Genomic DNA, 13,371 nt, shown 5'->3' with positions numbered 1-13,371 from the left:
AAGAGACAACAACGAGGTCTCTCTCTGGAGAAAGTAACCGAAAGGTTGATGGGGTCATTGATTGTGTGCAGTCCCATGCTCCCAGCTGAGGGCTGCCCTTGGGGAGACTGCACTGCTGCCCTGCAAGGGGGTCTTGTTACCAGATGCACAAGCTACCCAAATGGCCCAGCGTGCAGTCTACGACCGACCGGGTGATCCCTGCCAGGGAACTGTGTGGCATCCTTGCATCCCCACAGGAGTCCTCTGGGACTTAGAATGCTGAGGTTATTGTTGTCCTTAATTAGGGCTTTAGCCCTTCACAGGATAAGCACTCTATGGGTTCTGCCTCAGGGCCAATATGGCAAGGGAGCCACGACAATTCAGATCAGCGTTGTCCTGCCACGAGAAGGTGACGGGCAGGACCCTGCCTGTTTGTCCCTGGGGTGAAGAGTGTCCAAGCAGGCAACAGGCAGGAGGAAAAGGACAAGCGGGTTGGAAACCTCATTCAAGAAGTCCTTAGAAGAGTGAGTCTCTGAGCAGGGCTCAGCTGGGGTGGCGGCGACCTGGTCATGCACCTGAGGTTAGTCGGCATTCTCAAATCTCATGTCAACAGCCGGGATGCTGAGTACCTCTGCTTCCGTGTGGTGTGTATTCTGAAGAGCTTCTGCTTATGACTATAGAACTTACTAGGAATGAGGGAAATAGAGTAGCACATTACTAAGAGTTTCACCATCACACAAGTGCTTAGGGATTTGTTGTCTTTTTTGAAAAACAAAGCCATTGGGCTTCACTGTTCTTCCGATGGAAGTATATAGACTATTTAAACACTAAGTACGAACCGTGTAATTTAATTGTGCTGCTCGAAATAGATCGAGTGCTCTTAATGGTTAAGTAGAAATAACTAGATTTGACATAGGTATTCCAGATGATGGTAGTCTATGTCTCAGCATCTGTTTCATATGAAAATAAGAATATAAATATTTTAGGATATAGAAACCCTTGTAATAAATAACAATGCAATATAGTATAAGTGAGGAATAAAATATTCCAGAACTTTCAAAAATAAAATAAATATTTATAGGAATCAATGGAATAGATAACACTCATTGCTTTGAAATAAAAAAGTTCTCGACTGGTAGAAAACACCTGCAGTTGTAGTTAACATAGGTCACCAGTTGTCAGATAGAATACATGTTCCAAAAGAGAGAAGAAAATACTCCAGGTTGCTAGTTCGTAAGAAAAAAGGCATTTTTCTTATTTTAAGTCTTATGATGTGTTTTTAAAAGACTAAATCTTTTCCTTATATGAACAAACGTGAGCAGGAGAGACCATTTTGAAAAAGAAAAATGTTTTTGAAATAACTTAGCATTTTGCCAATAAGGACACAATTTGTCTATGTTGAAAAAAAGGTCAACTTAACTGAGTTTAGTTTAACAACACATGCAGATCGTTCATTGCATACAGAGGAAGAAAATGTAAATAACAGAAAGGAAATATAGAAGAAATTATAAGAGTGCATAGCCCTTTCCATCAGTATTCCAGAATTCTCTCCCGAGAGCCACATTTCTCAAACCTAATAAAGACAACCAGTTCAGGGAAAGAACCTGGTGGATCAAAGACCAAGATGTAATGTAATGAGAGAGAGTATCGTTTTTGCTTTAACTTTTAAGACATGTATCTTTATAACAGTCTTAGAAGTACTCCTTAAAGCAACTTCAGAGAAGTCTGGCAGGGTTCTGTTAATTCTATTAATGCCTTATCAACTGTGTTAAGGCAGTTTAACTATGAAGCAGGCATAGAAACAAGTGTTAAGGAAACAGGATAAGCAGTGGCAGTGAGATTTATAGATAATCCCTAAACCACCTATGGCATGATCTATTCTTGGCCATAAAAACTTAATAGGTAGGAAGAAATAAAATCTTTCTTTCTTTCTCTTTATTTCTTTTTCCTTATAAGATTCTCTATTTTTCCTTTTCTTTTTGTTTTGGCCATGCTAGAGTGTGCGAAAGTTCTCAGGCTAGGGATCAAACCTGAGCCCCAGCAGTCTGCTCCGTCACAAAGGAACTTGTAAAATCTTTCTTGTACTATTGTGATAACTGACTCACAATCTGGTCAGTCTTGAGGGGCTGACCTTGTCTAGGAGGAAGGTGAGAATATTGGGTGAATCTGGCCAGATGGGCTTATGGGTAAATTTTGTTCTCCAAAAACGACAATTTATACCCAGAGAGTGGTCCAGCTTAAAAAATGAATTGGCAAAATTATTTAATGTGTGATTAATTAGAATAAAATCAATATGCATAATTTACCACTACATTTAAGATTAGAATTGTTTTAGTGGGAAGATGGAGGAAAACAAATGAATAATTAAATGATGCTCAAGAAGCTGTATAGAATGTGGTAGAGAGTGCCCTGAATCTATACAGGAAACTCTGAAGTCTCTGGCAGCTTCCACCTTCCCTGAAGACTCACTAATTCTATGAATCTGGGCAAGTTATTTAACTCTTCTGAGTTTCATTATCCTCATTTACCAAGTGGGGGTGACCACACCCACCTCACAGGTTGTTGTAAGAAGGCAGTTCATCTATGTAATGCAATTAGCACAGTCTTGGCGCTCAGACATCTCAATTAATTATCACTTCTAGTTAAAAAAAAAAAAAGTTGTATTTTGTGGCTTCAGGAGAGGAATAAAGCAGGCTCAGTTGAAACTAGTGGTGATTTGCAACCTGACCCTGTACCAATGTTCAGTGGAGCTATGTTAAAAAGCTCTTCTGAAGACTGATGATTTGCATTTTTAAAGAAAATGTTTGGATCTGTCACAAACAATGCGTAACCATCTCGGACTGGATGTCTTTCCTTAGCCTAAGACACTGCTCAGGAATTAAAAAAAAAAATCCTAAACCCAGTATAAAAAGAAAATCTTCTCTTTTAACAAGAATATTCTAAAGCAGGGAACATAGTTACCTAAGGGTGTTTATTACTGTGTGTGATGCCTCATTTCATCCTTCAGAGAGAAGCCTGCCCATGGAGGGCCTGATCCACAGCCGCCTCATTCTGAGGCAGCAAGCGCCAGGCACTGGGAAAGGGGCGTTGGCTGCTGTATTAAACTCTTCTACACCAGGGCCACTCCCAGTTCTTAGTACAAGAAAAACCCATGGGGAGGACTTAGGAGATTCCCGGCTCTGAGATAACTGGAAGGTAACAGATTTGGCTGAAGCTCCTCTGGGTTGCTTCTCTGAATCACCATCAACACATCAAGCAGTCAATGGCTCTGCTCTTGGGCCATGTTAATGGGTCTGTCCGAAATGGGTCAAGCCTTCACTAGCAGTATCCTGGACCCAGAACCTCTCTCTTCCAAGGAAGAATTCTCATTATAAATGCATTTGCCTTGGTGCATATTTTGCTTAAGGGCAAATCTGTTGTTTCCTCAGATGTTGCTATTGTTATTATAACAGTTTGTCTGCACTCGTTGTGCAGTGTTACACATTTCATTGCTTGGAACACGGCAAGGGGAAAGCTACAGAAATATTCGAATGCGGGCTTTCACTAATTTCTTTTGGATTATTGAAGTGAATTTAATTTTTCTCTCTCTTTATATTCCTCTTCTTTACCACTTCTGCTGGTGTTTTCTCTCTCTTCACATAGAGTACTTGAGGTCAGGGACATTTTATTACTTTATCCAAGAAGTATTTGTCGAGCTCATTCACTGCTGTAGTTCACACATGGCAATCTGGTGTGTGTAACCAGGGGACAGAACACTTGAGAGTGTCAGTGTGAAGCGTGAAGTAAGGCAAGCGTGTCAAACAGTAACACAGGGTGTGTTCACGGTAGGTTTTGCCAAATGTCCAATCTCTGTGATTCTCAGTGGCACAGCTCAGTGGTTCTGTACACATTCAAACTTACAGTCTCAGTCCCAAGCACGCAGGACACATGTTTGAACATGAAGATCAAGGAATGAAAGCAGTTGGTTGGTACTGTTTTTGAATTTGACAGCTGACTCTGAGGTTCCTGTCTGGACCGAGAGGCAGCAGCTCGATTGTGCCACTTGAGTTCTGTCTGTGCTCTCTGCCTTGGTGACATGTGGAAGAAGTGCAATGACACAGTCAGCCCAAGGTGGCCCCTCACTCAGGACAGCCACAGAGGCTGTATACAAGCAAACACCTGCACAGGATGTACAAATTTCCCCTTTGGAGGATGAATCTAAGACAGGTGACCTGGTTCTCAAGTAGCTGGTGAGTTCTTGCCATAGATGGCTCTGCCCTTAGGACTTAGATATAGCTTAATCTTTGAGATAATTTATAAATGGATAGCTCCTGAGATAGACAAACTTTAAATATTGCCGAAGAGACAAAGACAGCTTGTAATACCTATGACTTATTTATTTAATGTATTTATTCAAAAAAAGTTGTCATAACAGGATAGTGGGATTTGCATGGAGTCTAGACACAGAAGCACAGCAAGGTCAGGCTTGTTTAGCTTGCCTCTTCCAGTGTCCTTGCAAAGAATGTTTTAAGTCTAATGCCCAGAACCTCTCATTGGGCAGACATCTCTCTCAGGTGGAGAAAAGCGACTCTTCAAGCTACTAAAACCTTTTGGGAATATCACCCAGGAATATCCAATGCCTTTTGCTTTAACTCTATACTTACCACTTAGGAGAAGGTCTTTAATGCCATCCCATGTAGGCTTACCTTACCCTGAAGGAGGGCTGTGTATCCTACGATACCTACCTCCCATCAGAAATCAATGTTTATGTTTGGTTTGTAATCTTTTAAAGTGTTAGTTGAGATAATACAGAAATGGATGACCCAGAGACTCATCACATCAAGTGAACTATCAAAATTGATTTCAAGACTGAGTCAATACATATAGATAACGTCATTAGCATAATAGCACAGAGCTAAAGGAACAATCCCTGGACCTCTGTTGACCCCCACCCAGAGCCCAATCCTGGGCAGGGGGATGCCTGTGTTTCTTCGTTACTGAAATGAGTGGCAATGACAGGAAAGGCTTGTGTCCCTCATGGGAAGGAGTTCTAGGCCCCTGGGGTTCTCCTGCAGGTCCTGCCTCTGGCCCTCCTCACCCAGTGCTGGGAGCCACTTGGCTCTGTCCTTCAGGGTATTGTCCCCAAGCACGGACCCTTCTTGGCACCCACTAGCCCAGATTAAAATGTTATCTTTTACCTCTGATTCCTTCTAGGTCCAGCTTTCTGTCACTTAATCTGATAAAACATTTCCTTTTAAGGCATGAAAGAATAATCATAAATTATTTGGTTAATTTTCGGGAGGATTATCCTTTTCCTAAAGGATGGGGGACCGTCCTCTTGGATCAGATCACCTGAGTAGACCGCAGCTTACAAACAGATGGAGGCGTTGCAGAGAGGTTTGTCTTACCTCCTGGACGGTGTTCCTTTTGTTAACCCCCCCCCCCACTCCCCAGCCTCAGACACACAATTTCTCATTTTAAAAGGACCCTAGTGATGGGGAGTATATCTTATACTGCTTTATGGGACTTGAATCCTCGGCTAAGACTTTTGTCTGGGAAAACAGTACCAAGAAATAACCGAGACCATAGTTACTATTTTTCTCCCAGAATGTTCTATGCCCTGAAGATTGTAAAAAGCAGTGAGGGAGTTAGGGAAAGACAGTTATGCTCCCATGCCCCCCCCCCAAAAAAAATCAATATAATAGCAACCTTTGCAGGCAATCTTGTGAAAGGTCACTTTTAATCATCTAGTATTTGTTGATCGATTTTACTCATGAGACACACTGAAAACATCTATTAGGCATCATATTTATCAACAAACACAGAGCAGAACAGAAATCACAAACCTGCTTGATGCTTCCCCTTGTTCTTTCCTTCAGGTGCGTGCAGGCAGAAGAAAAATGATGATAACTGGTGAATACATTTTCAGCACTTGGTAATGACCAAATTGGAGAAGGGGGAATCAAGTACCTTAATTAATCCTTTTCAGGAAAGAGCCATAGAAGCAACTGCTTTGTAATGAATTATCCAACTTTCTACCATGTATTCTTTGTGGCATGGATCTGAGACAGCATAATACTTACTTAGCAAAACCAATACTGCCCACATGTAGCCAAAACTATAGACTCTTCATTAGCCAAAGTTATCCTGGTTAAGGAAAAGGGCATTAGCAAAAGACTCCTAGAATGGTGATGGTTGCACCAAAGCTGGAGTCCCTGTGGCTTAGGCAGACTTTGAGTTTTCTTAATCTGGTTTAGTTTATGTGTGCCTATGGTTTTGTACTTCAATCACTGGTTGAGTTAGACTTTTTTTTTTTTGGTACTGTATGAAGTACAAATTCCCTTGTAGTAAATTAGGCACATAGAAAATATAGTTTAGTGTTGAGTGGTCTGTCTAATAACCAATTTAGCAAATTTGGGTCTACAGATGAGCTGTGGTGTCCTTGGGGAGACATCTCACTATCTTGTGGGTCTTCATTTTCTTATGAATAAACTGAAGGCACTGGGTTATATAATCCCTAATTCTAATCTCCTAAGGTACCACATGGCATCCTTGGAGTTTGATAATTCTTCACTGCTTCATAAACCATCTGACTCATTTTCTAAAATAACACAATGCAGAGACAAACCAGACCAGGAAGGAGAGTATCCATGCAGGTTTGAGCACCATGGCTCCTCTGCCATGTCCTCCCCAACCCCCACTTCAACAGCTATCATACCATCCTACTCTCTGGGATGAGGTTGTACAGTCAAAGCCTCCCATTGTGTCTCTAAAACTAGGGGAGCAAGAGCATTTTTTTTTTATTGATAGCAAAACCATTGGTGCTGCTGCTGCTGTTGATAATATAATTTCATCCTTGATCACCTATTTAAAATTGCAAACCTCAGTGCTCCCCAAATTCCTCCCTTACTTTACTTTTCTCTTCAGCACCTAGCTCACTAGGCTATTACATAGTTTACTTATTTTCACTGTCTCTTCCCAGCATCCCTTGAATGCAGTGGCCCCGGGGCCTGAGATACTGTTGGCTTTTCTCTTCCACTGCTGCATTCCTGTGCCTGAAACAGTGCCATGACATACAAGGGAAGGGAGCAGAATGTGGCACCCCAAAATCTGGCACCCCAAAATGTGTGTTTTTGCAAAGAGGATAAATTCAGGTTATTTTTAAGAAACAGAAGTCCCATGAAGTTTTTCTCGTTAACTCTCTTAACTGCCTAAAAGAATTTAGATAGAGGACCTGTTCCCAGAATAGAGCTGTCACCAGAGAGGTCTGCAAGGAATATGGGCTAGATGTGGTGGGAAAATTCAGCAGGGCCTGGAGATCAGAATCCACTCTGTGGTCCAGTGTCTCTGCTGGCTCAGGAACACTTGTTTACCAAACATCTGCTTCTGCTTCTCCTTCTCCACGTGAATTGCCTTCCTCCCTTTTGAAGTCCCAATTCCTCTAACATCCTCTTTTTTCTTTAGTTTAAGATGGTATTTAAGGAGAGGGTTTGGGCCTTTTTTGTTACTCAGTTTTTCTGGGTCTTTCTTATGTGGACATGTTTGTTAAACTTTTGTTTGATTTTTCTCCTGTTAGCCTGTCTCATGTCAGTTTAATTATTAGACCAGAAAAAGAACCTATAAAGACAGAGGAAGATTCCTTCCTACCTGACTGTGCCCGATGAGCACTTACTGAATGAATGCATGAGTGAATGGATGATCTTCCCCTTCAAAAATTCTTAAATCCTAAACAGTATAGGAAATATACTAGGTAATAAGAAGATGTTTTGATCTATTTCTCACTGTATCACTGTACTCAATAAGTCAGTTAGTTATAAATGTAAAAATATCCCTCTAAGTCAGTGTAAATTATTCTTCTCACAAACCTACACACTTGATCAAAGCAAGATTGCTTCTAAAGCAAAGGTTCTGAGCTCGGCTTCAGGGAGTTTGTGAAGACATTAAAATTGTAGGCGAAGTTTTGACTTTTTGTGCATTGAATATTTTTCTTGGGAAAGAGTCCATCATTACCATCATGTTCTCAATGGTTTAACAAAGAAAAACAGTAACAAGAACAACAAAGATTAAGAACCACTGCAGTTTGGAAAAATAAAGTACCGCTAAAGGGAGAGGGGCTGGGGCTCCAGGTTCCCACAAGCTTTGCCAGTGAGGGCTGGGCCAGCCTGGGGCCAGATACCTGTTACTCAGTGAGCAGGCTGGGATTCAGAGATTAAGGAGGGCACAGGGAGAGGAGAGGAAAGGGGATGGCTAGTAGCCACAGTGGGAACAAGATGAAGGCAGGTGTTTGCATAAATTTTCCCACTAAAAACAGAGGAAATATCAGAAAAAAAAAAAAAAGAGAGAGAGAGAAGTTAGGTGAATAAAGTAATAGTTTATGCACTGGGAGAATTTGACTCATTATTGAATAGTTTTTCCAGGCTTCACAAAGACTTAATCCAAAAACTGCAGGAAGTAGGAAGCCAAACAATCACATATAATAAAATAATAGCCCACGTTCTTCTGTCACTTGAGAAATTTCTTTTGTTTTTGTTTTTTTTTTCCTACTTAGCCTACCTCTTACACATTTACCTAGCAGCCTTCATGCAGACAAGACATATAATTTCTATACAGTTTCCATTTTTGATTCATACTCCCGCGGAATAAATGGCACAAGAGTTATATTCCTTTTTTGTTTTAAAACACTACAACTTTGACAGAGGCTAATACTCAACAAAGAGGATTTAACTAAATATTAAGATTTAAATGAAATCAGAATTCTCATCCACACAAGCACTCAACCCCATCCATGGGCTCCTGCTAAGGTTCCATCCCCTCAAAATTCCTAGGATTCAGTGAATCGTGCTGACCCAGCTTTGACCCCAACTTCTAGGAGACAGTCCCACAGGAGCTCAGAAGTGACCTTGTCCAGCTCTTGTCCTTCATGTTGTGGATGGGAAACCAAAGCCCCAGGCAGGACAGGGAAGCAATGTGACAGACACTGTGAATTAATGACGGACCCATTGCCCCACAGACCCCCTTGGAGCCGGCAAGCCCAGGGAAGAGGCCAGGAAGTTTTCCCCAGCTGACTTCTGCACATTAGTCAGAAGAGCAATCTCTGACTGAGTCACCCTAGTTAGCTGCCTCAAATCCCATGAAGCCACTCGGATTAAGCTAGGAAAGGAATAGCAGGTGCTCTAATAGACTAAGTCAACTAAGCCATTTGATAACTTCTGAAAAGTCCAAAGAACTGACCCCTGTAGTCCAACTGCATGATGCACAGAAAGCCTTCCCCTTGACTTACTTGCTTTGGTTGTTTCACTGAGGATTTCTTTAATTGGACAGTGATTGTGATTTAGTATGTGTTCTGCTCACTGATTTGGAGTCCAGGATTCCAGGACTAAGGATTTTTTGAATGAAAGATGCTGTGGGACCATCAGGGCTATGCTGACCTTTCCAGTTTCCCTCTCCTCCAGGCATGGGGTGGGACTGCCCTTCCCACCCTCTTTGAGCTGAAGATTTGCTTCGGCCAATGAAATGTGGATGGAAGGTGTTACTTTAAGATTTTGAGTGCTAATTCCAAATTGTACTCTGAGTGACCCCATCACCTCACTGTACTCCAGGACTTCTCTTCTGCTACTGATGTTAGTCTGGCCTGCAAGTGAGCACTCAAGGCCGACCCTGTAAGGGGCTCCAGCTAAGAAATGACCTAGAGGGACTTCAGTGTGCGAAGACGTGCTGCTCCCTCAGCACCCCCTCTTGGGGCCAGGTGATGGAGCGGTTTTCAACTATCACTGTTTTTCAAGAGCCAAGGCACTTACCTTTAGAATTCTGGCGTGCTTTATGAAATGAGATATTAGAAATCAGGCTGAAAGGGTAAAAATAAATCTCTAGAAAAGTTTAGGTTCCTTTAACCTTTAAGCCCAATCTGTGGGTGGTGAGTAATGATATTGAATTCATTTAGTTTTTCACCTGAGTTGCTCCTAAACTGGTTTGATTCTCTCAAAGAGCAACAGGGAATAAGATAAGCCTCAGATAGACACGTGTGTGTGTGTGTGTGTGTGTGTGTGTGTGGTTTGTTTACAAACTTGAAGAAACTCGACTACAGCACTGGCTGTCACACTGACACTTACTTGGTGGGGCTGCAGGTGTGCAAGGCCTTCAGGTGCGGCTTCCAGGTTGCAATGGAGACAGATTTCTCGTCGGCTGCATAACTCCGCCAAACGCACTGCACACAGCATATGTGGGGACATGAAACAAATAAACAAAGAGTAAAGGAGAGAGAATGGGATGAAAAGGGAGATTATTAAGTTAACACCAATTGAGCGTCTTTTCCTTGTCCCACTTAGCCCTGATAAATGCCTGTGGGGTGAAGATGCTGGCGTTTTCGGCTGTTAAACATATTCTGACACATCAGGAGAATTGCTTGTCAAAATAACTCACGTCAAAAGCAAAAGCACCACAGAGTATAATATAGAGCAGCTCCGGAGCTGCTGGGGAGAAACATCAGAGATGAGCTGCCTGAGTGTGACCACGCATCCTGGGAGTCGACTGAACGTCCTTATCACTATCTGATAGAATGGAGGCAAAGGATCCCTAGAAATCCATAATGCAGGTAGTAAGTTAACTAGAAGACCAGCTAGTAAACTAATGACCCCTCTGGCACGTTAATTATGTAGTGAAGTCCCCCGGGGCTGAACTATGCGATACTTCTAATACTAAAAATGAAAGAAGTGATAATGGGAGGCAGGGCTAAAACAAGGCAGGGCAAAGTGTATCCTCTTGGAAGAGCTTCAGACAGCATGTGAGGATGTCACGTTGGGGGTCTAAGGACACGTTTATAGCTCTTTGATGTAAAACACAAGCTCTGTCCACTTCATGTAGTTATGCCTGAAATACAAAGTATTTCCACGTTATCTTCATAATAAGAGTGTGGATAAAGACCCTTATTTTAGATGAAACTATAAAGGCTCAGATAAATTAAGAGGTCAGCACAGGCTGGCAGAAGTGAGACATTCTCTCAGGCTGCCTGGCTCCTGGTCTTAGAATCCCTCCACAGTCCTTTGCTGATTCCTTGGTGACTACTGTTGGAAAAGCTCCTCTCTGAACTGTCTGTTTGAGAGATTGCATGAATTTGTTGTCCATAGACATTTTGGGGAATTTCCCCCTTTGCAATAAATCTGCAAACATCTCTAGTGACCATGTGTTTATTCTACTTCTTGAAAGGAAACATTTTAATTATAATTCATAAATCAAAAGTTTATATTTTGTGTGGCAAATTCAGAAACAGGTCAACCCTCTGCCATCTTGCCATCATTTATGTTTTGAAACCTACAATGACAAAAACAGTGATCTAATAATATTCATTTCTCTGAGAATATCATTGAATAAATATATGCTGAACAAAAAGAGTTGAAAACCGACATAACTAATTTGGAAAACTTTGGCAGTATCTATTAAAGCTGAAATATATATACTGTATGATACCACTACACACTCCTACATGTATATTCAATAGATATGCTTACATAAGTTCATCAACAGATGTATACTATAACCTTCCAAACAGCTCTACTCTTTAACCCTAATATGAATTTTCTTATTTATTTATTGAAGTAGAGTTAGTGTATAAGTTACAGTTATACAATATAATGATTCAAACTTTTTTTTTTTTGCTTTTTAGGGCCACACACATGGCATGTGGAGGTTCCCAGGCTAGGGGTCAAATCAGAGCTGTAGCTGCTGGCCAACACTACAGCCACCAGCAGCGCCAGATCCTTAACCCACTGAGCAAGGCCAAGGATCAAACTTGCATCCTCATGGATACTCTCGTTAGACTGGTCAGATTCCTTTCCAATGAGCCATGACAGGAACTCCTTGTTCTACTTTTTTTTTTTTTTTTAAATGATCCACACTTTTTAAAGGTTATACTCCATTCACAGTTATCACGAAATATTGACTATATTCCCTGTGTTGTACAACATATTCTTGTAGTTTATTTATTTTGTAGTCAATAGTTTGCATCTCTTAATCCCTGGCTCCTATAATAATTCTCCCCTCTTTCCCCTCCACTGGTAACCACTAAGTTGTTAACAGATAGAATCTGTGAATCTAAACAGCACTACTCTTTTTTTTTTTTCCTGTATTTTTAAGGCCACACCCGTGACACATGGAAGTTTCCAGGCTAGGGGATGAATCCGAGCTGCAGCTGCTGGCCTACACCATAGACACAGCAATACCTGATCCAAGCCGTGTCAGTGACCTACACCACTGCTCATGGCAACGCCAGATCCTTAACCCACTGAGCAAGGCCAGGGACTGAACTTGCATCCTTATAGATACTAGTCAGGTTCGTTACGGCTGAGTCATAACAGGAACTCCTAAATAGCACTATTCTTAATAAATCAAAGTTGGAAATGGCCAGACATCTATCAATAGTATAATAAATTGGTAAGTGCTGGTGTGTTAACGTAACAGAATAGGACACTAACAGTACACTGTAACTATAGATAGCAGTATGGATGAACTTTACATGAATAATGCTGAGTGAGAGAAACAAGACACAGAAGAGTGCATATTGTGTGATTCCATCTCCTAAAGACCATAGCAGGGGAAACTCATCTCTTGTTAGAAGGCAGCACAGCAGTTACTCTTGGGGGATAGAAGGTGAGAAAGGATGCATTGCAGGTGCTGGCCATGGTCTGCTCATCTGGGTGTTGGATACACAGGAGTGCCAAGTTTTCTTAGGATATGCACTGTATTCCCCATGCACCTTGTACTTCAATAAAGTGTTCAAGAACTAACAGAAAAAACTAGAAAAATATAGGAGGACCTGAGGGTTTTTTACATTATTAAGGAAGTTTTAAATAATTGAAGCAGGCTTCCTTGCCTGGAGCCTTGCTCACATGGCTTATATTGATTTAACCTACAAATCTCTGAAAACTTATAAGTATCTTGCCATCTAATAGAGAATAAAACAATTATCATCATATCATCCTGAAATGTTAGTTTTTGCAAATATTGTGCAAACACAATCACAGAGTGATTTAGAGTAATCAATAAAAACACATGGGTTTTTACTGCAGTTCCCTCCGCACTGAAGGCCAGAGCCCCTCCAGTGCTATGACAACATACATGGCTACTATCACTTTTCAGAGAAGGTATCATCTATATGAGAACTCAGTTAGTCTGAAAGCAGGATTCATGGAGAACTAAGAAGTACACAGCAGGTCTGGGCATTGTTAGATACCAGTGGAAAAAAATCCAAAAGAACAACACACACACACAAAAAATGGGATCAAGACATTACCTACCAATATAAAGAGGACCCTCTTAGAAAACTGAACATTTTTGTAGTTCCTGTTGTGGCACAGTGGTTAACGAATCTGACTAGGAACCATGAGGTTGCAGGTTCGATCTCTGGCCTTGCTCAGTGGG

The 13,371-nt window shown here is 41.4% G+C and overlaps 1 protein-coding gene across 8 annotated transcripts in view; it reads right to left on the bottom strand.

Annotated features, from left to right (window-relative positions):
* Positions 1–13,371, bottom strand: part of KCNQ5 (potassium voltage-gated channel subfamily Q member 5) — a 504,676-nt gene that overhangs the window by 65,477 nt on the left and 425,828 nt on the right. For 4 of the 8 annotated variants that reach the window (XM_003480276.5, XM_084959151.1, XM_084959133.1 and 1 more), the window contains one exon: positions 10,068–10,162. In XM_003480276.5, the coding sequence (XP_003480324.1) occupies positions 10,068–10,162 (95 nt within the window). Of the gene's footprint in view, positions 1–608; positions 666–5,804; positions 5,832–10,067; positions 10,163–13,371 lie in introns of all 8 variants that reach the window. The other 4 variants (XM_003480275.5, XM_084959128.1, XM_003480277.5 and 1 more) reach the window with 2 other exon arrangements.

The sequence above is a fragment of the Sus scrofa genome, chromosome 1, assembly GCF_054392235.1.
Source record: "Sus scrofa isolate SSC_HxYL_T2T_F1_AM1 chromosome 1, Sscrofa_HxYL_maternal_Yorkshire_Landrace_v2.0, whole genome shotgun sequence".
In the NCBI taxonomy this organism is placed as follows: domain Eukaryota; kingdom Metazoa; phylum Chordata; class Mammalia; order Artiodactyla; family Suidae; genus Sus; species Sus scrofa.
Note: the sequence above shows the minus strand (reverse complement) of the source record. Positions and strands in the feature narration are given on the sequence as shown.